Source organism: Gymnogyps californianus, chromosome 3 (assembly GCF_018139145.2).
Source record: "Gymnogyps californianus isolate 813 chromosome 3, ASM1813914v2, whole genome shotgun sequence".
NCBI classification, from domain to species: Eukaryota; Metazoa; Chordata; class Aves; order Accipitriformes; family Cathartidae; genus Gymnogyps; species Gymnogyps californianus.
The window spans coordinates 125826738-125852132 of NC_059473.1; the positions used below are offsets into that span (position 1 = coordinate 125826738).

At 42.0% G+C, this 25395-nt stretch overlaps 1 protein-coding gene across 12 annotated transcripts in view; it reads right to left on the bottom strand.

Moving 5' to 3' along the window:
- HMBOX1 (homeobox containing 1) overlaps positions 1–25395 on the bottom strand; it is a 112368-nt gene that overhangs the window by 42322 nt on the left and 44651 nt on the right. For 8 of the 12 annotated variants that reach the window (XM_050893704.1, XM_050893695.1, XM_050893703.1 and 5 more), the window contains exons 2-4: positions 23324–23407; positions 8234–8713; positions 6185–6270 (exon numbers count right to left, since the gene is read on the bottom strand). In XM_050893704.1, coding sequence (XP_050749661.1) covers positions 6185–6270; positions 8234–8713; positions 23324–23346 — 589 coding nt within the window. In that variant the 5' untranslated portion in view covers positions 23347–23407. Of the gene's footprint in view, positions 1–6184; positions 6271–8233; positions 8714–14223; positions 14247–22056; positions 22139–23323; positions 23408–25395 lie in introns of those variants that run through there. The other 4 variants (XM_050893698.1, XM_050893697.1, XM_050893696.1 and 1 more) reach the window with 2 other exon arrangements.

Below are 25395 nucleotides of genomic sequence, written 5' to 3' on the forward strand. Positions count from 1 at the left end.
ACACGTGCTCTTCTGGCTAGCCCCACTCTCTCCTACATAAATTATTTGGGGAAAATTTGCAGTACATATCCACTCAAACCCCTCAAAACTGCTGTTCATCAAGTCTTTGGTAACTGGTTTTCACCTTCACAGATAGATTTGTTCAGCGACTCTGCATTTCTTTAGTGTTTCTTCCAGGAGAGATTTTTAGAAGCACCTGGAATATGTCAGATTTGGAGGAAAAAGTAACTGACTGTGTTTTAATTCTTCAGTTTGCAAGCAAAGTCCTAGATTCATATATAATATGTGCTTGCAAAGGACATCTATCAATTTAGGAGATTAGCAAAGCTTGTTTACAGAAAACCTGAAAAGATCAAAATCATAGAAAAACAAATCTTTCCCTGTGATGTCATGAGTATAAAAAAGGAAAATGTTTTTCAAAATCCAGTTTCTTGCCATTTCAGATGATCAGTAATTCAGTAATTTTCTGAATTCTCTTCACAATGGAACTAGTTAAGTTTCACTTTGTTTGTATTTGCATTTGCTCAGCACCCCTGTGTGTAGGTTCCAAACCTTAAGGGATTTCATTTATGTTACAGCAGCGCTTCAAGGCTGCCCTCCATCGCGCTCGATGCTGTGGGTGTTTAGCATAACATAAAGCTAAGTCCTGAAGAACTCCTATCAATTAAGACAGAGACAGTAGGACAGGGCTGAATTGTACAAGCAGAATAATTGGGAAGGTTAGCAGAACTGCACACTGGAAAGCTCTATGTGTTATGTATTTAAAAAAAAAAAATAAAGAGACCTCTGCATTTTATTGTTGTTGATTTTTTTTTTTTAAATGGTGGTTTAGTTTTTATGGTACTAGCCTAAGAATTGAGAAATCTGAATTCAAATTCCTGCTCTGCAACAGACTGCTTCCACTGTGACCTCAGGAAAGTAAGGGTTTTTTGTTCGTTCACTCCCTATGTGCAAAAAATGGAACAGGTAATATTTCCGAACCTCACAGAAGCATCATCGATCAAAGCATTTAGCTTGGCTGCAAAGAGCTCATCTACGTATACTCCCCCCTCTCTCCTTTACTGTAGTACATAACAGAAAGACGTTAGTTTCTGAAAACATATCCCCTGCCCTCCATCTACATTTGGAAGCTAAGAGACAGCATCTCTTAATAAGTTTACATTTATCTCTTTATCCTTTGCCTTCTGACCATAACTTACTTGGTACCCAGATATAATTCTGGTGGCAATTAAAGCAAATTGCAGCACACGACTTTAAATTATTGTTGATAAAAATTTGGCATCTCACCTGCCACACGTAGGGCTAAATACTTACCCCTGAGCAAGCTGCAGCTATGTTAAAAGGAGCTTCAAATAACAAGATAGGAAATTCAGCAGGAACTATTATTAGCTCCTGTTTATACTGTCATTTTTCTTATCAGTAGGAGATTATTTATACAGAGCCCAACCCAAGTGCTTCTTGTTTATCTTATTACAGACACCATTTAAAAAGTTTCTATAAAAAGCAGCTCCTGTATTTAGGACCAGCACTAATAAGTGTTATGCTAGGTTTTTGCTTCTTATCAATCATTCCTGTATTTTCAAGTCACCATTTAATACTCTGTTACTACTTTCCAGTCTGCCCTCTTCTCTCTGTACACAAGGCAGCCCTGTAGAATGTCTTCCAGGTTTCATTTTCCCTGTCAGATTCATTACCTAAATGACTTTTAAAGTTTCTGGTAATTTTATAAAGACTAAGAGAGCCTAAAAAATTGTTCTACTGCAACAGCTGACTTTAACCTTCAGCTCCGTGTTCCTCTCTCACGTATCCTCCCCTCTTCATCACTTCCCATCCCCTTGCGCTGCAGCACAGGAAAAACAAAAGGAAAAGCCGTTTACTGTTGCAGAGTCCGTAAATACAAGGCTGCTCAGTGTGCTTTGTAGGACTGTGGCTGACGTAGGAATGTGTATTCTATAAGTGCATTGCAATATTAGAATTAAGATGAGAAAAAGGAGAAAGGTCTCTCTGAACGAAATCCTAAGTGGCTTGAAGAATTAGCGAAATAAGGTAAAATTGAAGTTTCAAGGGGCAGGAGTTGCAGTAGAGGTTCCTGCACCAAGGACAGAACATGACAAGATACAGAATGGGGACAAATATGGTCATAAGCACTGGCGAAGCACTACACACTCTGATGAGCTAATCCAAGACCTGCACTTTGAAGACATGCAAATACATTGGTTTAGCTAAAGTTCATCACTTGTATGTCCAATTTGGTCAACTTCAAACCCAGCCATAATTAAGAAAAGGAAGCAAAGTTTTAGGTTTCTAGCTAAAGGTCTAATATCACTGTTCAGATGCACTATTACTCCTTTCCCCTCTCCATGCCATTCTCCCCTCCCATTACACACACACACACAATTTTTTAGAGTAGTAAAGAAATTGGTATAGATCGAAAGGAGGAAGTTGACAGCATGGGTAGCCAAGCCAAACATCTCTCCTTCTGGACAGAGCCAGCCATAAATTTTTCATTTCTTTCTTGCCTCTCTTCCCGGGGCAGAAGAGATGAATGCTAAAAGCTGAGGCCACACTATTCTGCATTTATTTCAAGTGCTAAACAAATGACTTCCCAGCTGATGCAGGGTGGTAGCCAGTGGATGGGCAAGTCAAATATGCCCAACGTCTGCCCTACAGCCTCCAGAAACAGCATGCTCTGTTTGTATTACAACGAACGGTGACGGAGGCTGTAAGCACACCAGCCTCTGCGGGTTGCTGATCTGGTCTTGCAGAATTGCCCCCTTTCATACTCTTTCACAGCCTCTTTGTTGGTCAGCACGGGGTTCCACCTCGATGTGCAATATAATAAAGAGGACCCCGAGATACGGATCACTGGAGGCTAACAGTATTCTGAAAAGGCATCATTTCACTCTTATGGTCCTCCCCTACGCCATCTGCTACTGACCACTCTTTGAATGTTATTTATCTATTTTTCCTCTTGTTTACTGAATTATTTACAGAACAGATTTACCAGTAAGATTAAGTCTGTAAATACTGAGATGATACCATTTGGGATCATATATTCTGCAAAGAATTGCCTCTATCTATACAAACTGCTTTTTTAACGAATCAAAAGTGGCTTCCAGGCCTTCCTTGGGAGCCTGTTTCACAGCTGAATGGGAAGGGATGCTGGATACATCTGAAGAATACACAAGTCAACTAGCACTCATCAGGCCTAAGACAACTCTGGAAGCGAGAGCCCTGGGACACATGCTTTCTGCTCTGGATCTCTGTCCCGAGCTATTTTCAGTCACTCTTCACCATACTGTGCTTTTGAAAGGAAGCTGATGTTTCTCCCCGGTAGTGCTGAGCACACTCTTTAATCTGGTCCCTTCAAATATCTCTTTGAGACTTACTATTTCTTTCAGATAAGCCATAACTATGTACCTAATAGTGGCACATAAGTACTATGTATCTGCTTACACAAGGCTATGGGTTATATTTAAAATGAATCAGCTCCCTTAGACCTTTCCACCCAGTATATGGAGGATAACACAGTTCCACTGCAAAGGGTAGTGGAAGAGACTGGTGCATCACAGTGCAGCACAAGCCTTGCAGTTATCTGCATCACATGCAAAATATCACTTTTTCTTATTTGAAAGGTCCATGGAAACACTACTGGGTCAGCTGCAAAAGGACGTAGCCATTTAACCTTTAGATCTATCTGGTTTCCCATTGATTTGGCTTGAAAACAAGATAATAAGACAGTGCCATTAAGTTCAGTCTTTGTTGCATCCCACTGACAGGCTTGAAAGAGATATCTAGTAATATTTTCTCTGATCACAGTGTGAGTACATTCTGGATTCCCCGCCATGTTACGCAGGAAGGTTGAGTAGGATGGGTGTGAAACTTAGTCAAGTTTCAAGTCAAGTCACAAACCAAGTATGAAGTGGATGGTGTCATCTACTCACAGGAGGAACAGCCTGGCAAACAATGAAAGCTCCCAAAGGCTAAATATCAACTTAATTACTTTAACAACTGAAATCCAAGAGACCAGGTTGAGGATGGAAGGAGCAAAATGATCAGGTGCGAAGAGACTGGTCTTGACTTTCCTACAGTCTGCCTACAGGGGTATCAAGACATGCACTGAGACACCTAGCTAATTATAATTAGATAAGTTCCTTTTACTGATACAGACTCTGTCTTAGATTTGGTGTGGTGATTCTGATTCAACGGCCCTGCATGCAGTAGTCCCACTGACCAAAAAAAAATGCTGGCTTGCTTTGGAAGACACTTTTTCTGCAATTTTTTCCCCTTTGCATTACTTCTGTTGAAGGGGAAGCTAGTTTGACTTGCTGGTAGACGTGAAGGGTGCTATATAGAGATTAATTCAGAGATGGGTTATTCCAGGACTATATTCAGGCAAGGACTGCACAAAAGTAGGGGAGTGACCCACTAACTACCAAAACTTCAGAGTTCAGGTACAATTTAAGCAACTAGACTTAGCATTTAATTTTTGAAGTACTAGTGCTAACATGTGATAAGGCTAATAACATTCCTGAGAGTTACACAAAATGTTAATTTCATGATTTTACAGATGAAATTGAAACCAGGGAAGGACAAGTAATTTTGCCCAAGATCACAGAGAGGAGTTAGAGACGTGGAAGGAATTCCTGGCTTCATGGCTCAAGCACCTGTTTCTGCCTGCCTACCTCAACTGCTAGCATGTCTGCAAACCCAAATCTCCCAGACAGATGGGTTCTTATGACATTTGAAATACTGGAAATACCATAAAAGAACAACTTCTCTCCTGCTGGTTTGGCATTCCTAGTCATCAAGGAACCTTAAAAACTACTTATTTCAAGATCTTTATTCAAGCTTGGGTTAAAAAAAATCAATATATGTTATAGGTATAACGTGGGATTGAGCTATCTGTATTTTATCATAAAGTCTTCATCCTAAGACACTGAGGTGCTGGAGCCTGTCCAAAGAAGAGCAACAAAGCTGGCGAAGGGTCTAGAGCACAAGTCTTATGAGGAGCAACTGAGGGAACTGGGGTTGTTTAGTCTGGAGAAAAGAAGGCTCAGGGGAGACCTTCTCGCTCTCTACAGCTACCTGAAAGGAGGGTGTAGCGAGGCGGGGGTCGGGCTCTTCTCCCAAGTAACAAGCGATAGGATGAGAGGAAATGGCCTCAGGTTGTGCCAGGGGAGGTTTAGATTGGGTATTAGGAAAAATTTCTTCCCCGAAAGGGTTGTCAAGCATTGGAACAGGCTGCCCAGGGAAGCAGTGGAGTCACCGTCCCTGGAGGTATTTAAAAGACATGTAGACGTGGTGCTTAGGGACATGGTTTAGTGGTGGACTTGGCAGTGTTAGGTTAACGGTTGGATTCCATGATCTTAAAAGGTCCTTTCCAACCTGAATGATTCCATGATTCTAAATATGCTACCAGCTACACTGTTCTGGACAAGCCTGTGACAAGTGTGAGCCTGTAAAGGAGAACTAATAGCACCCCACCCCACGGAGGAGCAGTAAGACTTCGTTACTCTTTGCGTAAAGCTCTGGAAACACACCCAAGGAAGAAGTGATATCACTGCAGTCTGTTCACTTGTCCTGAATGTGAAAGAGAGAAGGCAGAGGGCAAAAAGAGAACTACTACTCCTTCTAGGTCAAATCGGAGCTAATACGGTCATCCCCTCAACCTCACATCTGGTTTTCATTAATTGTGACTCAAAGGCAAGTGATTGAAAAACTTCAAACTATCATAATCTGACTCCTGGATGTAGTGATACCAGCTATAGCTGTGTCTCCTGACTATTCATATACATTTTATACTATAAATACATATTCTCTCTCTCTCTCCATACATAGAGATGCAGATACGCATCTATTTGCCGCACTCAACAAACAATTTAAGAATTAAGGAAAACCGTTTTCATTTTAAGATAAGAACTTCAGGCTTATTATAATGCTGTAAAATAAAATCTGCTAGCACAAGTCACAAAAAAAGAAAAAAGAAAAAGCGATTCACTGGGGAAGTTCCATGATGTGCGGGACAATGGGTCTTAAATCAAAGGCATACATTATCATGACTAAGCTGACAGATCTGCACTGCAATGCAGAAAGCCAAGCAATATTCCAACATCTGCACCGTGCACAGATAGGCAGTTAGACACGTTTCCCAAAATGAAGAAAGGACTCCCCAAACTCTTACCTGTTACCTGTGCAACAACTGCTTGGGAAATTCTCCGATTGGCTAGGAAGGCTTTGATTTCCTCCTTTATCACACTGCTGTCCCTCCTACCAAAACAAAAAAACAAAAGAACACACAAAAAGACGGACAGACCAAAGTGCACTTTGAAGATGCAAAATGGCTTTATTTCCTTTATTTAGGGGACAAGGAGTGGGGAAGGCAGGAATTAAAATAGTCAAAGTGCCTCACCGGTGGACACTTCTTTTAACAAGTGTCACGTTTGATCAAAGTACCCTAGCAGGAGAACGGATGACTCATGTCCTATATAATTCATATTAGGTGCAGCACTGCCATATGGAATGTACAAAGTTTCATTACACAGGGATGAATAAATCTCTTACACCAGCATAAAAACCTCAGTCATAAAAATGAGGCACAAAAATAAAAAATAAAGGATAGCAGGGTCTGCATGGTTAGCTACACAAATGAATATACATACACAAACCTCCTCCAACCTTTCAAGGAAAAGACCCAAAGGAGAAAAGATTTTGCAACCTCTATCCCCCCCACCCCTACCTCCTTAGTCCACAGCTTGCACTGAACGAACAAGTGCCAGTTATTTAAAGCCTTCGTATGATTTTTACAAGGTGTGCAAAGATAGTTCAGGAGGGACTAAAACTGTGCTAAAATTAAAATAATTTGGAGATTGCACAGGGACTGTGATATGCAGCAAATTTCAACTGCAGTAAACACATACTTTTCCCCCCTCTTCCTCCCTCCCTTCCTGAGAAGGGCAGACAATTAAAACCAGACTTTATTAGGCTTTATTATTTGGCAATTTCCCTTCCCCTTCTCCCCTCCTGCCCCAGCAGCATTCAAGGCAGATTCAGGCTTGCAAATGTAAATGCAAAATAAATGCTATGTTGTGGGTTCATTTTTATTTCTGTACCCAACACTCATCTTCCATATGCCTGCAAATAAAAGTAGTTTCAGTTTAAATAAGCACTAAAAGCATTACCTGAGACTTATTGCATAGGAACCCAAAACTCAAAGGAACGATTAAACTTCAGCAATGGGAACTCCTGCATACTGCTATACTCACCACCTTCCTGCATTATTCCATTATCCTGCAGCCAACAGTAAATGAGGTTGATCGGCTTTTCTTACTGCTCGTCTCTAATCCTCTCCCCGAAAAGCCACACCTTTACCCTAAATCTCCAAACTATTTCAAACATATTTTCATCCTGGAGCTTATGGACCCTAGTTCTCTCATAGGTACTTCATAAATGTTGCAATTTTGGGGAAAAAAAGACATTCCAACATTATGACCAAAATTGTTTTGAGACATTTGGCCTTTCCTCTTACTTCTTTTTGCTATCAAGCCCACTGACTCTGACCTTCATCCTCAGTGCTATAATCCCCTCCTTTCATCTTTGCCATAATGCTGAAAAGGAAGCCGCTAAGAGTAAAGGAAGGTCAGTCTGGAAAAAAAAAAAAAACCAACTGGCTATCACTGAAGACTTCTGCTTCTTATTATTTGTATTTTCCTACGCCAATCTGCAGACTCTGCAAATCCCAGAGAGAGTCAGCCCCTGCCACAAACTTATAAACAGACAACATACATGCTCTGCAGTTCCCACTGGAAAGCATTAACCAAGCAGATTCTCTACTCCTCCTATATATGGAAGGAAATACAACCGGTATGAACTAGTGGAGGAGGAGTCATGTGAATTGACACTCAGTCAGAAGTCTTCTGAGTAAGAGTGGGCCGGAAAATTAGTGTGCTAACATCAATTTCAATTTTTGGTACAGCATGGGAAAAAATATTTCAACAGTAAACCAGACTGTGGGATACCCACACGTGGTCAGGGGTTGTCTACACTAGACTAAGGCAGGTGAGAGGTACTGAGATAGTGGCCATTAGGGAACTAGCAGGAGAATAGCTGTCTAAGCAGTTCCTGCTTTCTTGATAACACCTATCACTACTACAGCAGTCCTCCAACATGCAGATTTCTTCTGAGGGACTTCTCACTCTGACTTTCCAAACTTTTTACAAAGACTTCTACTAACCTCATCAGTTCCTCCACTTTGTCATCAATGTCCAAGTCCTCTTCAGAAGCTTCAAAACTGTATGACCTTTGAGCCAGGCTGTTTGCAAGTGGGTAGCGGGTAGGTGACATCTTCCCGTTGAATGCAGACAACCTCTCGTTACTCTCCCTCCCATTCTGATTAGTAGTGCAAGGCTGTGGGGAGGTGTCGTAACTGTTGCTCGGTGATGGGGACATCCCGGAATGCTGGGTCTGTGTTGAAGCTGTGGCTGTAGAGGAAGATGCTGGGACATTGTTGGTACTGTTGCTATAGGAACCACCTCCGTAGCTAGACCTTCTTCCGAATTTGTCACTATGCTCTTGATCAAGACGATCCAAGGTTTCCAGCGCGTGGAGGATTTCATGTCTGGTCATTCCTGTACGTCTCAGGCGCTGAAGCAGGTCTATCTGCTCTATGGTAAATCTTGGTTCGTCTGTGTAGTGAGACATGGTTTCCAGCAGACTAAAAACAAGGTAAAATGTAAAAGCAAATACTTCAGTTCAATAGTTCTCTGTGGTACATGGAAAGTACCTTACATGCAGGAAAGATCAATTCTGGTCCAAAACTTTAAGCCACACACGTGACAGAGCTGGCAGCCCAACAGTCCACCTCCAAACAAGCTCAGGAGGCAACCTCCCATGAATGCTAGTCTCACTATGTAGCAGAAGAGCTTATTTTCTTTGAAGCGCTCAAATAGCATTTCTCTCTTCTACTAGCATTCCCTACACCTTCTACAATAAACCTGCAGTTAGTACCCTTTTGCTTTTGATAAACCGCTGCTATAGAGAGACAGTGGTTGCTCAGTAATTAAGGCTGCAACTTGATTTCAGACAAAATTGTGCCCATTGCTAAGTATCCACCAGACAGAAATCCCAGATTCCAAAACTGTTAGGTTGAGGCCAGAGGTTGAGTTTTTCTGGAGAAGTTTTAACCAGTTATGACGTGAGATTTATGAATCTCAACTCTTTCAAATCTTAAGTACAAAGAGTTCAAATTGCCCTAACTTTTTGTTGCTACCTTGAAAAAAAGAAGATAAAAGCACACCTAGCGGAAATTCTAGTGGCCTGTAGGACCAAAGTTGATTTGACTGAAGTCCCATTTCTGAAGTTCGATTTCTGAAGTTAGTAACTTTTGAACGTGGAATGTTGTCACAGATCGCCTGCCCTAACAAGGAAAGTGCAGCACATCCAATTACTACTGAGCTTTCATTTAAAGAAATAAATTTACAGCCTTTTCCCCTCCGAAGGCAGGCTTCTCATATAACTCAATCATCATGGTGGCTCATCAAAGCATTTTTAACTCCTAAACTTCCCAAGGTGCCAAAACAATGAACATGTATTTGCTGCAAAGCCCAAAAAGGGAACTGAAAAATCACAATATGCTCCCTTAATCTCTTTTCCTTCCTAAGTCTCCTCACTACAGATCCAAATGGCATACAAATGACAAGATCACCTCCTTCAGAACTCAAGATCTTGTGAAGAAGGGATGGCAGATGGAGGGCAGACAGAACTTGGCAAAGAGATCAAGGCATGTTCCACGTTTCTTGTGCATCTTCTTATGAGTCAAGCGTTTATTACAATTCCTGCAGGAGAGCAGGGTGAAGAGATCACTCAAGCTCCAGGAGACATGACAGAGCTAATGTACAACCCCTACAAGCGAGAGCAGACAAACAGCAGCCTCAGGAAAGTCAAGTAAGAATTCCAAGGACCCTATGAAAACCAAAAGAGGGATGATTGCTGTCACAATTATGCTAGACCTTCCAGGGACAGGGCTGCCTATTTCTGTCCACAGATTTTGAAGATGACTCCTCATTTCCATTTCTGCACTGACACAGAGAAATCCCCAACAGGAGCCACAGAGTGACAAAACTTTCTTAATTGCTGCATTTAGTCTTTTTTCAGATACATGAATCACAGTAAAGTAAATCAAGCCCGTAGGTTTTGGGGGTGTAGCAAGGGAATCTCTTCAGGGGAGTAACATCTCACAACACAGACCTGACTAGGCAATGGGAACACGTCTATCCCTGAGTTAGAGGGTATAGCCATGTCAATACTAGTAAATTAAATAGTGCCCAGGAAGAGGCACCGTAGCATCTACACGCAGTTGCCTGCAGCATTATTAAATCATTGTAACTGTCTTTGGCACAATTTTGGTCAACCAGTGCACTCCTGACCAATTCGCAGGCTTTTTTCAAGACTTTGCATGGAGCAGAAACCACAAACACTCCGTCTGGATGCAGCCACTCAGTCTCAAGGCTAAGAGTATCTGGTAGTATGGATGTGGCCAAGTGGCCTTGGCGCTGAAGAACAGCACCGAAAACTGGCTTGCTCAGGAGAGCTGTAACTAGACTGTAGCTGTACAGACATGGTGCTACAAAGCCAGGATGCATGAATCCACAAAAATGGCATTTGCAGCCTGGAAAATACAGAAATGAGAAGCAGCTCCTATCTTTGGCCTCATCAATCAACTACTGAGCCCCCTTCATCGTTTCAACAGTGTGTACATGGGAGAAGGAAGCAGGAGGACAACGCAAGGGGATGACTCCCATCCAAGAAAATGACTATGTAAGAAGACGGACTACAGCCATATAAGTGCTTCAGTCCAACAGGAACGTGCTGTCCTTTGGACAATTGATTACTGAAAACGTACAAGCCATTTTAAATTTTAAAAGACAAGCACCCAGATTATTCTACTAAAAGGAGGGCACAGCAGCCAATGCAGCAGTAGACTAGCAACTGACTGGAATTGTAACAACTAAAATTTGGAAGTCGCATCTCAGACTGAGACGTTCAGAGCTTGACAAGGAGCATCTGGAAACAGACATTGTGTTCTAGGTTTGGCCTCTGCATTGGGGGAGGCAAGGCTGCTCAATCCTTTTCTCCAACCTTTGTGAAAAGAGAAGTGTCACACTGACTTACTGACTCACACCACAAACTCCTGTACCGCCTGAAAGCCCCCCATGTCAGCTCTGAGTAGCATGGTTTTCAAATAGAAAATCTCTTCTTAAACATCTGGCCTTGAGATGGTTTTCACTAGATATGCCAGCTTGCCTTTCCTTAGAGATAAACCCATTTTGGGCAATTCTTACCTGTATTTCTAATGTCACCATTTCCTGGATCATTTATCTGTCAACACCAAGTTTCATGTGCTCAAGTGCTTTGTTGAACTGGAGAATTTAATGAACCACAACCGCCATCCAGAATTACCTCTACTCAAAATTCCTACTTTACTGACTCTTCAACATTTAATACTAAAACATACTTTAGATTATCTAGTTTAATCTCCCATTTGTCACAGACCTAGAAACCCAAAACTTTTGTCCTTCTAGCCCCGTGAACCGAAAAACTCGCATCTGACAAAAGTATGACTTTCCAAATGGCTTCAAAAATGCCAAGCAACACAGACCTTACCATTTCCTGCAGCAGTTTGTGGCCATGGCCAGTCATTCCCTTTAAAATTTGGGTGTGATTCCTAATTTGTCTAAAATGTCAGGGCTGAGCTTCTAGATCTGGGTTCTCAGGCCAAACTGATCTCCTTTAGTGAATTACACATAATCCTTTAGTGAATCCTAAGTATCCTTTAGTGAATTACTAGTGAATTACACATAATGAACGGCAGTGTTCTTAGATGCAAGAGAAATGGTCGACCTTCTGTTGCACGTGGCTGTATGTGGGAAAGTGACCTGGCCTCTAATTTGTCCCACTTTGATGCAGCGGGGATCTGCTGTGCATGTGCAGTAATTTCAATCACACAGGGGTGGAAGGGCTGCTGGACGAGGCCATCCTCTGCCATAAGAATAAGATATTCAATGACTTCCAACTTGTGTTCTACAGAGTCCTGTTAATCTGCGGACAGCTTCTAAAAGGCTTGCAGACAGTAATCTAAGAGTAGCAAACCTGCTGTCAAATTAAATCCATTATAGTATGTTTAACACAATCACTGGAAAAATGTTGGAAAATTGAAAAAAAAAAAAAAAAAAAAAAAAAAAACCCCAACCCCAAAATCAAGGATCTGTCTGTCCATGCAAAGTATTCTTCTAGCCCTCCAAACCTTTTAGACAACTTCTGTATAATTTTTCAATGCTTAAAAAGATAAGAACACCAAAATCAGATACAGTATCTCACTGCTGGTCTCACTAATGTCATATACAGATGTAGAAACTGCCTTGCTTATACTTGCATACACAGCATATATTGCATCTGACATACTTCTTACTGGTCATCTTGATTTTGAACTCCTATTCACATTTTCATGTGCTTTTCTACACAACCATGAGACCTAGAAACAATGCTTCCGAGTGAGTTTTATGTATTGAAAACAACTGCAGGAACTGGGAATTTTCCATTAAAAACCCTAAACAAATATTGCAAAACATAGTATTATTGAACATGTTCCAACATTGCCAACTATCTACTGCTTTTTAATGAATAACTACAGTAACGTTATTTAGAACTGTTATTCTAGCAGGGCTTCAGTTATTTTCTCTTTTTAAAATATTTTAATAAACTTACCCTATTTAAAGATCAATTTACAAAGCAGTTAAGTAACTCAGCCATTTTGGAATCATCATAATTTCATTCACCTCATTAATTAATGGATATTTTCCACTACTTCACCCACACCCCCCCACATTGCTATAAGAGCCTCTTATCCTCCTGAACTCCTCTGGCTAGCTATAACTCAATTTGCTTCCCCCCTCTTTTGCCTTGTGAAATACAATCGACTGCAAAAGAAACAAGAAGTAAAATAAGATAGAGACAAGCACAACGATTGGGAGTGTGCAGGAGAAAATAAAAGATAGCAAATACTTTTCCTAAGAACAAAGACTGGACCAACTGCTTTGCTGTAGTCAAGACTTTGGCAAACTTTGCTGCCAGTGTAGCAAAATATCCTCAACGCTAGCAGATCTTAGCTTATAACCAGCTAGCAAAACTCTCACCAGTTACAATGGGCTGTCAAATTTCCTTGGGTAGATATCCAAAAAAGAGCGCCAGCCAAGGGAGAATTGCCATGCATTTTTCTCCCTGAAATTTTGAAAGCAAGACCTCTGCAAAGTACTAATTAAGCTCAAAACTAAAATTGACCAGTTTTTAAACAACTGAATCTGGCCCTTAAAATGAATCAAGTTTATTTAGATCCTGATAGAAAAAAAGGTATCTTAAAGTATCAAACTTATTTACATTTCTCACATTTAGTTGACAGTCACACCCCAAGTAAGATGGACCAATTTCACTTACTGTCTCTTGGTATCTATAAAGCATTAAAACTTCATGCTTATCTTTCGTGGCTCATCCAACAGGAACCTGAGGTACCTGAATATCAGACTGAAGGGAGAACAATGAGGAGCTAAATAAAAAAAGAACCTATTTTCCCTCCCAAATCCACAGATATAAAATAACCAGCAGATCTCAACCAGCCAGATGCAGCATCACTCTTTTTCACTTCTAATGCCACCTTCTGGAGTGAAGGCTGTTTAGGGGCATAATTGCTCTCAATACCATTGCTTTTCCTTGTCATACTGCCAAGACTTATTTAGCCTCTTTTTTGTATGAATTTCACCCTTTAGATATGGGGCTCCCTCCCCACTTTGAAAGTACTGATCTTGAGCGGGGGTATGTGGCCAGATACATAGGTGTTCTCTTCCCTTATCTTCCTGCATCTCATCAAGAAAAGTAAGGAAAAACATAGCAAAGTTTTCTCCCCTACTATCATAGCCCAAACCCACACAAATACAAGAATGATTTACCTGATACTAACTTTCTAGGTGATGGAGCACAGCAGAATAATCCCATAAAACCAGCTATGAGCTAAGTCCATGTCCAATTGAACTTGCAGAAGTTCAAAGCAATTCAATTACCCATTTGGGAATAAGGCCAGACACCAGCCTTAACACCTCTAACACTTGAGAAAATGGCTCTGGACTCTTTAATGATCACATGAAATCATTTTTTCCTCTCTTCTACTCACTGTACATGAGTAGGAAGTACTGTAGCATCACTGAAGAGATCCTCTTCTGCAGAGGTCCTTCTCCAAATTTCCATTAAAATTCACTGCTTTATCTAATAAGCTCTGCAAAGCTCAAGACTTACAAAACCAGTTGCGCTTCTTGACATAAGACCTATATTTGATATAATCTGCATAATATGGATGTGGGCTAGAGCCAAAGCGTTCAGAACAGGATCCTAGGTCTGGTAATTGGTTTAAGAATGATTCTGATAAAGTCACATCAACTGTGGCAAACAGAACGGGGAGAGATGCCAACTTCTACCCTTCTTTGACATATGGCATATACTGCTGGTCCAGGGTAGGACCCTAACAGCACTACACTGCCCTGTTAACAGTGTCTCCAGATTTGTAATCTTATCTTTTATAGCACCGTCATTGTTTCAACATAACATGCACTTCCTTGGTGTCATTGAACACAATCTCGCCCTTTAAATGGAAGAGCAAAATCACAAGGTAAAGTTGTGGCCTTTCAGCTGAAGTAGGCTATCCCAAAGTATATAGCAAAAAAATTATTTTCTACAACTAGTTAACTAAACAAGTGTTTTAACTATCACAGTCTTTCTCACAGCCTGAACTCCTTAGCCTGCCAGTTTTTTTTCCTGTGTGGATGTGTATATAGTACTAGTTAGAACTGCTATCTTAACAACTGTGGAGATGGATGGATGTCCTCCAGCTATTAAAAACGTATAGCAGAGAGAGCAGCTGTGCTGGCTTTGCATGCCCAGTCCCCATACCACGCACTGGTGTAAGGATCCTTGTTCGGTATGACTGAGCTGCTATGTTTCCCTTCTATGTGAGGTCTCTGATCTAGACAGCAAGTAAAAATGGATATTAAGGATGGCATTGCTATTTCCAAAGGCAATATAATTTGCTTATCAACCGGCCTTATATTCAACAACCTAATTCACATGAACTACTGCTCCGGATGCTTTCTGTCAGAACCAGTGACTACAAAGAAACTCCACTTCCAGCTGCCCGGTCTGTTAATTTTTTTACCAAGCTTTATATGCCCCAAAAAGCTGGTTAATATTCAAGGCTCACCTCCTCCAAGCTCAGGAGCGATGCATCCCAACAAAGAGGCAGTCAGGCAAAAACGCCAGGAGGCCTGCGTGGATGAACAAGGAGCTCCTGGACAAACTCAGACACACAAAGGAAGCCTACAGAGGGTGGAAGCAAGGACAGGTAGCCTGGGAGGAATACAGGGAAATTGTCCGAGCAGCCAGGGATCAGGTTAGGAAAGCCAAAGCCCTGATAGAATGAAATCTGGCCAGGGATGTCAAAGACAACAAGAAAAGCTTCTATAGGTATGTCAGTGATAAGAGGAAGACTAGGGAAAATGTGGGCCCTCTCCGGAAAGAAACAGGAGACCTGGTTACCCGGGACATGGAGAAGGCTGAGGTACTCAATGACTCTTTTGCCTCAGTCTTCACCGGCAAGTGCTCCAGCCACACCGCCCAAGACGCAGAAGGCAAAGGCAGGGACTGGGAGAATGAAGAACTGCCCACCGTAGGAGAAGATCAGGTTCAAGACCAGGTAAGGAACCTGAAGGTGCACAAGTCCATGGGTCCTGAGGGAACTGGCAGATGAAGTGGCTAAGCCCCTATCCATCATATGTGAGAAGTCATGGCAGTCTGGGGAAGTTCCCAGTGACTGGAAAAGGGGAAACATAACCCCCATTTTTGAACTGCAGGCCAGTCAGTCTCACCTCTGTGCTCGGAAAGATCATGGAGCGGATCCTCCTGGAAACTATGCTAAGGCACATGAAAAATAAGGACATGATTGGTGACAGCCAACATGGCTTCACTAAGGGCAAATCGTGCCTGACAAATTTGGTGCCCTTCTACAACAGGGTTACAGCACTGGTGGATAAGGGAAGGGGAACGGATGTCATCCACCTGGACTTGTGCAAAGCATTTGACACTGTCCCGCACGACATCCTCGTCTCTAAACTGGAGAGACATGGATTTGACAGATGGACCACTCGGTAGATAAAGAATTGGCTGGATGGTCACACTCAAAGAGTTGGGGTCAATGGCTCCATGTCCGAGTGGAGAGCAGGGACGAGTGGCGTTCCTCAGGGGTTGTATTGGGACCGGCACTGTTTAACATCTTTGTCGGCAACATGGACAGTGGGATCAAGTGCACCCTCAGCAAGTTTGCCGACAACACCAAGCTGTGTGGTGCGGTCGACACGCTGGAGGGAAGGGATGCCATCCAGAGGGACCTTGACAGGCTTGAGAGGCGGGCCCGTGTGAACCTCATGAAGTTCAACATGGCCAAGTGCAAGGTCCTGCACATGGGTCGGGGCAATCCCAAGCACAAATCCAGGCTGGGCGATGAGTCGACTGAGAGCAGCCCTGCGGAGAAGGACTTGGGGGTGTTGGTTGATGAGAAGCTCAACATGACCCAGCAATGTGCATTTGCAGCCCAGAAAGCCAATCGTATCCTGGGCTGCATCAAAAGAAGCGTGGCCAGCAGGTCGAGGGAGGTGATTCTCCCCCTCTACTCTACTCTTGTGAGACCCCACCTGCAGTCCTATGTCTGGCTCTGGGGCCCCAACACAAGAAGGACATGGACCTGTTGGAGCGAGTCCAGAGGAGGGCCACAAAGATGATCAGGGGGCTGAAGCACCTCTCCTATGAAGACAGGCTGAGAGAGTTGGGGTTGTTCAGCCTGGAGAAGAGAAGGCTCTGGGGAGACCTTATAGAGGCCTTCCAGTACTTAAAGGGGGCCTACAAGAAAGCCAGAGAGGTTCTTTTTACAAGGGCATGTAGTGATAGGACAAGGGGTAATGGCTTTAATCTGAAAGAGGGGAGATTTAGATGATATGTAAGGAAGAAGTTCTTCACTGTGAGGGTGGTGAGGCACTGGCACAGGTTGCCCAGAGAGGCTGTGGATGCCCCATCCGTGGAAGTGTTCAAGGCCGGGCTGGATGGGGCTCTGAGCAAGCTGGTCCAGTGGAAGGTGTCCCTGCCCATGGCAGGGGGGTTGGAACTAGATGATCTTTAAGGTCCCTTCCAACCCAAACCATTCTGTGATTCTATGGTATTATGCAAGCTTGTTTCTCTCTCCATATATTTTTATGAGATCCAAGGACCCAAGCAAAGTTTCATTCACTCTTCCTTCCTTTTCTACATCTCACCCACTGCTACCCATCCCAAAAGATGCAGCTGGTTCTTACAAGATGCTCAAGAGAGGGACTTTCATTCTAAGCTATAGCTGTTCCACTAACTGAGTGGTTGAAGCATATCACAAAGTGAACGGTGCACACCATGCACACATGTTCAGAGGCAAAGACTGTGACCCATCAAGTGCAGCTCTAAGGCACTGTTGGAACGAAATTGGGACATTTAGGGCGTAACACTAGTCTTCTGAAATTCAAGCTTTGGCCTTTTCTGTTCTTACTGAACCAGTGCATCTCCTTTTATTCACAGCCAATTTAAATATCTCAGAAATGCCCAAAGCTTTGCACCATATTAAGCAAAGCTGCCTTCAAAACAGTGGTTGATGCTATGAATTCTGGGGCGCAACAGAGGATTAAGGATCTGACTCATCTGAGCCAACACTTATGCTCATCAGTTGCAACTCCAGTATTTTCAGTGGAGTTGTACCATTTTTCAAGAAGGAAAAAAATCAGGCCTCAAGTGCTCATCATGTCAACGAACACAGAGCCATCTTTATCCATACGTTAGCATAATTATCTTCTGCAGTTGCATCTCTTAGTTCTGATTTTCAAAGAGGACTCTACTCCCATTCATCCTGATTCACAAACAAAATGTAATGCTTGTAATGACTGCTCTCATCCCAGGGAAACGAAAGCCTCACATTGCAGCAAGGAGTGAAATCAGACTACAAGCTGATCTATCGAGGTTAAACGTCACCGGTTCTGTTTATGAATGCAAAACACTGTCTTATGAATGCAGAAAACTGCCATACGCTTTCGATCAAAATGGTGACAATTAATAAGAGCAGCCTGAAACTTCTGAAAATAAATCCAACGTAATCAAATACTCACCGCTACACAAATTATAGAAGGCAAGCTGAGAGCAGAATATCAACATATCATTTCTTCAGGAGGCTTCAAGTTTCTCAGCTAGTTAAAGAGCCCCAAACCCAGATTCATTACTTCTACATAAGCTGTTTTTCCACTCAGCCTTTGAAATTCTTCACTGCCAGTAAAATACTTTTTACTGGATGCTGGCACACTGGCAGTAAGCAAACCTGAGCAGTTTTGCCACTGATTCCACTTGGGTGAGTAACTTACTCTGCTTTATAGTATCCGCTTTACATCTCTGGGAAAGAGAGAGAGAACTTGAGATCGATCTTACAAGGCAAAAATATAATATAAATGCCAATTATTGTCATAGTCCAAGTCTTACAAAAGGGACTGACCTCTGACTAAGCACAGGGCTGGGAGCCAGATACTTCTGAATTCTACTCAAGGCACAGACTGATTCACACTGACACCTTATCTGTCTAACCCTAACCTTCCCTACTTCTAAAATCTGGGTTTCCTACTATTGTTGCAATTCTACAGCAACGAGGCAGGAATTCAAACTCTGAGGCTGGATTCAAGGGCAGAATAAGGGATCAGAAGGACTAACAGAGAGAGAGAAAAGCTGTAGTGGCAGCTGAGTGCTGAACCAGGGCCCAAAGCCCAAACCTGTGCCAAGAGCAAAGGAGGAGCTCTTGGATTCGGGAGCCGAAGACTAAACTTTGGATATATAAGCTCTGTAACAGAATCAGGGCAGGACTTGTGCACTTGAGTTACATAGCTAAGCAAATCTCACCAACACACCAAAATACTGTCTTTAACCCACATGAAGAAACAGAGACATTGCGGCAATAAAACTGAGACGTGGGCCTAACCTAGACACCAGACTGGCAAGTCACGTATTTTCAGCTGTCAAGATTACAGGGGTAGGTATACCGCTGTCTTCTGCCTCCTCCAGTTCACTTCAGAATTTGACCAATCCTTTATTAAAATCCAGACAGAATCTTAGAATTCTTCTCTATTAATTCTGCTAGCTGGAGTATCTAAATACTTGAAACACATCTTTCTATAGAATATCCCTGTGAGACAGGGAAGTAAAACTATGCTAATTTTTGAGACCAAGAGCTCACAGAAAGGGGCTGGCCTTCAGGCAAGTCAAAATTACTTGTTCAAAGTCACCCAGGCATTCTGCAAGAAGGCAGACCAAGTGCCTGGCCAAACTTTTGAGCATTTTCTCACCGCACGTACAGCCATCCTACAGGGTCCATCTATAGCATCAGATATGACAAGGTGTAGGACAAGTTTCAAGAATGCCATCACCAGGATTTCCACCACCTCTCTTCCACATGTAAAGAAAGAGAGACGTTCTGAAGTATTTCAGGCACCTTCGTTCTCCCTCAGGATCTATCACCACCAGTAACAATCAACACACTTTCTTAAAAGAGAAATTTGTTACTTCAGAAAACTAAAATCCAAACCCAGCAAATAACTGAAACTTACCTACCCCTAATTTTGTGCTTAACTACAAAGCAATTTTTTTTCCAACTAGAAAACAGTTTGCAAGTGTAGTTTTACTGGCACACAGTCTTAGTGAAGACAGAGATCATACTTAGAGAACAACTCGGGAATAGATAACAGTGGCTCCTTGAATATAAATCATAATGGCAAAAACATGGGCTTTTGGCCACAGTTGCTTCCATATTAGAGTTTTGTTTTATTTTATTTAAAAGCATTTCAAAAAGAAACACATGTCCTAATTAATGCTCTTAAAGCAACAAACATCTCTTTGTGTAGCCCAGACCTGAACTAGGGGAATTTCCTCTTGTATGACACAGAGAAGACCCAGTGTATATTCTCAGGGCAAGTCCAAATCTTTCTGTGTCCTGCTCGGAGCAGGAGGAGAACACCTACAGATGCAAGTCCTGAGGCTGCAGATGCATGAGAGAGGGTGAACTGACCCACAACCTGCCGTTCTGCAGAGCTCCAGGACTTGGTGGAAATCTCCACAGACCAGTTCAGTTCACTAACCCAGCAGGAAAATCAACCAACCAACCAACCCACCCATAGCTAGTTTCTGCCTGGGTTATAGAGCTGAATTAGCTTAGAGAAGGCTCTGATGATTGCTATTACCAACTCAACAGATGGGGACAAGCCAATTTGGCCAAAAGCAGAAGTAGGCATAAGAGGCACATATGCAACAAGATTACTTTTAGGTCCCTTTCAGAGTAGCTTAGCTGCCTGTGAAATCATGAGTTAACTCAACTGGTTTATCTTAAAGTAAAACTAAGGGCTCAGACAAGACATTGTTTCAGTTAAGGAAGCTTAAAATGCCACCTGAACATTTGTACAGCCACCAACTATTTACACCATGCCTTGTCACCGAAGACAGAAAGAGCAAATTAGCTGAGTCCCCTTTCACCCAAGCTTAATTAACATGTTTCGTGTCACATTTCAAGGAAGCTGGACAGTTAACACAGCTCAGCCGTGCGGTGACTTTCTAAGCCACTGTAACTCCACTGTCTGTTCTTCAATGCGTGCTGACTTTGGTATTGTTCACATACTCGTTCCTTTCTTTCTGTTGTTTTTCCTAAATGATGACAAGGCTTCAATCTAATCCTTTTTCATCTGCATTACTCACACTGATTTTCTTTCCACTCAGCAGGCTTTTACTCACTCCCAAGACAGCTCTGTCGTTGCTGGCAGTTAGATTCATAAGCACTGGCCTGATAATTCAGGTAAACTTTAAGTGACGATGTTGAAACTGTCTAGTTCTATCAGAAATCATATTTTGAGAGATAGTTTGAAACTTGCAACACAAATACTGATGGTCATCTCACTATTAACACATATTAATTAATCAATACTGCCGCGAGCCTGTGAAGTATAAGTAATTGCTCCCATTATATTTATGGAGAACCCAATAGAGATACACTTGCATTGGCTACAGAAGGACTTAGTTTCAGATAAATGACTAATTCTTGTGAGACCAAAATCAAGAGTCTTGTGTTCACATCATGCCTCAAATTCCTCTTGAGTACTGACTCTCATCCAACTGTGGATAAAAATTAGGTAGGTGAAATGGTAACTGCAGCCAGCTGCCTACTTTGCTCTTCTGACAGAGGATGCTGCCCCATGGTAGGAGTAACCAAACTACTCTCTAACCATGGTAGTTCTAAGACTGTTCAATTTTAATCTTGTTCAGTATTTAACTTAAAACTTACTTTTTTTTTTTTAAAGACTCTGTTTTCTTCTTTCCCCTTCTAAAACCACGATGCCCACTTATCCTTTTTAAAAGATATCTATGGCTTAATCTGGAAACTTTATACCTAAATGGGTCATCTTGGCCCATTTCCTCTAATTTAATACTCTCTAATCCCCTCCAAATAGGTTCACCCCAGCTTTCACTCAGTCAAAAATTATTCACCTACGCTTATATTGCACTCTCGATGACTGTACTAACTGCACATATACTAGAATAAATCGAAAAAGCTGCTACTACTCTGATGGAGGGTGGCAGCTGATTAACAGGGTACATCCATGTGCCACAACGATTCCAGAAAGCAACAGAACAACGCGATATCCAACTAAAACCGCACAGGGGCAGAACATGACTGAAATCTAGCTAAAGCACAGGAAATTAAAACTATGTAATTCACAGTTTGGAAATTTATGTTAGAAGTCTGAGTCAAAGTTAAAGCTGACAGACTGTCCTTGCACTCACACAAACCACAGAGGAGCTCTAAGATCACTCAGCAAACTCTGAATTACCAGTATAATAAAGATGCACAGGGCAGTGTGGCCTTACCTCCAGACTTCTTTCCTGCTGTGAACTAGATCCTTACAATTTCAAGTGGTGATTTTAATACTGAAATCCAACATATTTCCAACTAAAAGAAAGAAGAGGAGGTGGCTCAGGGGACTGGTAACAAAGTAGGAAACCACTAGTTTTGAATAGAAGACTAAGCCACCAGCAATAGAAAATTAATGGTTGTATCAAGAAGTCTTTCTGAAATACATTGGTAGTTTAGTTTCCAACACAAAACCCCTGGCAGTTGTTACTTTTTGCTGTGACTCCCTCTACAGAAGCCTGTGACTCCACTGCCACTTGCACTATGAATGTCCATGCGCTAGATGAATAATCTTCATCCTTGAAATAATCCATCTGGGAAAATTTGACTGCATTCACAGCAGCCCAGTTTCTTGCTACCTGTTCTGTAGACAGGATTTCTCTCTCCAACTCAGTCTGACAGAAGGTACAATCAGAAGTCAAGAGGTCAAAGTATCTCAAGAATCTGATTGCCAGTGGAAAAGCATTCGGTCGTGCCTATAAAAGAGTTATGGGGAACAGTGATATAGGAGTGGCCAGTGAGAGAGATGGATGACAGCACAGTACAGGTCAAGCCTTCCCTTTCAGCCTGACAAGCTTCAAACTTTGAATTAATTTGCTTATTTATTGAAGAAACAGCATGGATACCATTACATTGAAGATTCATAACAGAAGTAATTTAAAAGAACAAACTAATATGCTCAAATTCAAGGATGAGGTTTAGACAACTTGAATTCGTACTGGGATTCAAGATACAGCAGGGGTTGCTTGGACCAACACATCCAATTCTAATGTTAGGTTAAGTGCCCTAGGTTTTCTGCCTTTGCTATATAATACTACGTTAACGGTGTACTCCTCCCCTTTCACCAAGCCTGTAGTGGTGCTGAACTGTCTTGCACAGCTCTGGTATCCCTCTAGTATGCTCAGCAGATGTATGGAGATCTCTCTTTTAACACTACCTTTGCTCTGATCAAGGCTGAGTTTCTAAGAACTGCATGATTTTCGTTCTCTTTCAGTGACAGAAAAGGAGAAGTTGAAATAATGTATCAGCCAGACCAAGTGAGGAATTAAATGCTACTGTTCCCTGGCTTAACTGTCTAGCAAACACCAAACCAATGGAACTCTCCAATTGAGCCAACTGCTGATAATCATTGTAACCATTTCTCTGCTCTTTTTAGACAAATTAACAGGAAAACACCCACCAAACAACTCTTAATTTTTGTGGGTTTTTTTAACTTGTACTTACACTACTGGAAAAGTTCTGAGCATACTTTACATGGGGATGGGACGTTATAAAGCCTCTTGAGGGTCTTCAGTGTTATTCACCATTCTGTAAGACACAATTAAAATATACAAAAACGTTAGAGATTTCTGTGAAAGGCAAATACATTCTGACTTCTTGTTATCTGGCATACAATTATACAACCGGCTTACAGAGGGCAACCTTACGGCAGTTTCACCAGGTACTAGCGCCACATCACTTCTCTCTCTCAAAAAAAAAACCCCAACAAAAAACCAAAGATAGGCCCCTTCAGGATCCTTCTCAATCACCTAATCCATCCCTCTGCTAAAAGGCAGTAGAATGTATACCAATCGCTAACTATAAGCATGGTTAGGAAAAATGCTCCCTGGAACCACTGAATTTTCTTCTATCATCTTTCAATTTTTATTTTTTAAATGGATCGTTAAAGCCTCACCCTCTTTCTTCCCTTTGCCTTCAGCGGGAGTTTTGACATGGTTTGCAATGGACCCATGGTCTTAAAGTCTGGTAAATAATCTTTTACTTCCAAACAGCATATGAATTATAACGACTCAAGTTATAAACGGATACTTTACAGATCTAAACAAGGCCAAACATTCTGAGCTTGTGCAAGCCCATAGGTTAAAAACTGGAAATGTTCAATCACATTACTCTGGATCATCTGTAACTAATCCAGACCCATATATAATCACAGACATATACTTCAATGCACATGGTAGATTCCTAAGGAGAAAGTTGATGTCTGGTAGTGTAATCAGTCCAGAGACAAAAATTTAAATTACAATTGATTTCTTTTGGCCACAAGTAAATTAATCTATGCAATCATTTAGCCTTATGACAGTTACCTACCCTTTTAACTCACAAAAGCTATTAAAAGGATTATTTGGCTAACATCCGCAAAGAGCTTAGAAGACAAGGTACTACGTTCTGAAAGGGAATGACCTAATAGAATTTTCTTTAGCTATCACTGCTGATGTCTTTCTCCACAAACTAACATGGAATGAAAGTGCTTCAAAAGTCAAACTATTAACCAACGGGAAAGAGAAAGGCAGGATATTATATCCAGGCAGATGCAGAAAGAACTAGAGAGAATATTTACACTTCAGGCTATGGGCGTATGTGAGCTGGAATAGAAAACAAGTGGACAGAGTAGCACAGGGATTTACATGGGATGATTTACTCTGCTCCGTAAAGAGATGTCTGTAATACTAGCAACCAAGCCTTGTGGACGCACACATCTTGGCTCTTCTCAGTGGTTAAGAGTGGTCCAGATGCTATAGCATGACTCTTCCTCTATCACACCTGCTATAGGCTTTCGGGAAGAACTGCACCTATTCCAGATGGAGTCCACTGGGCATACACAGACTATACCATCATTTATGTGGCTTTTTTCTTTTTTTTCCTTCGTGAAAGAACTTAGGAACTCTCACGGCAAAAGGCTGGGCTGAATGAGCTTTTCCAGAAGAAGCAGCAGTCAGCTTCTGGCCACCAACTTTCCCAGGGGTTTTAAGCCTGCCCCCACATGATTGCTCCCACCCATCCACTGGCAAAGGAAAGCGCTGGGTGTTTTCAGGGAGGGAGCTGCTGAGAGAGCTGGCTGCTGTCATTTCCAGAACAATTCATTTGGCCCACATCTAGGTCTCGAGTTGCCTTCTTCCTCTCCAGGAAAGGAGGTCGCCAAGAGCAAGGTCACAGACAAGATTAGTGGTCCCAGAAGACTGTCACAGGTCACGTACTGTGGCCTGGGAGAGAAACCACAACACCGAAGTACTGATGGATGGAAAAGACAAAGACACAGGTCCCTTGCAGTCAGCCACCCCAAACCTTTTAAAGATAGTTCTACACCAAAACACTTCCGTGTTAAATCTCTTAACTGCATTTAAAACATTCCCTGAAGCAGTCACAAAAAATATGAGATCATGCCGTTGACTTATTGCCAAATTTTGAGTTTAATACAGAGAGCTGTTTTGTTTTCCAAAGAGGAACGAATCAGACTTAAATATATACAAACTTTCTGACGGTCTGAGAGGCTAACGATAGAGAACTGGATTCCTCAG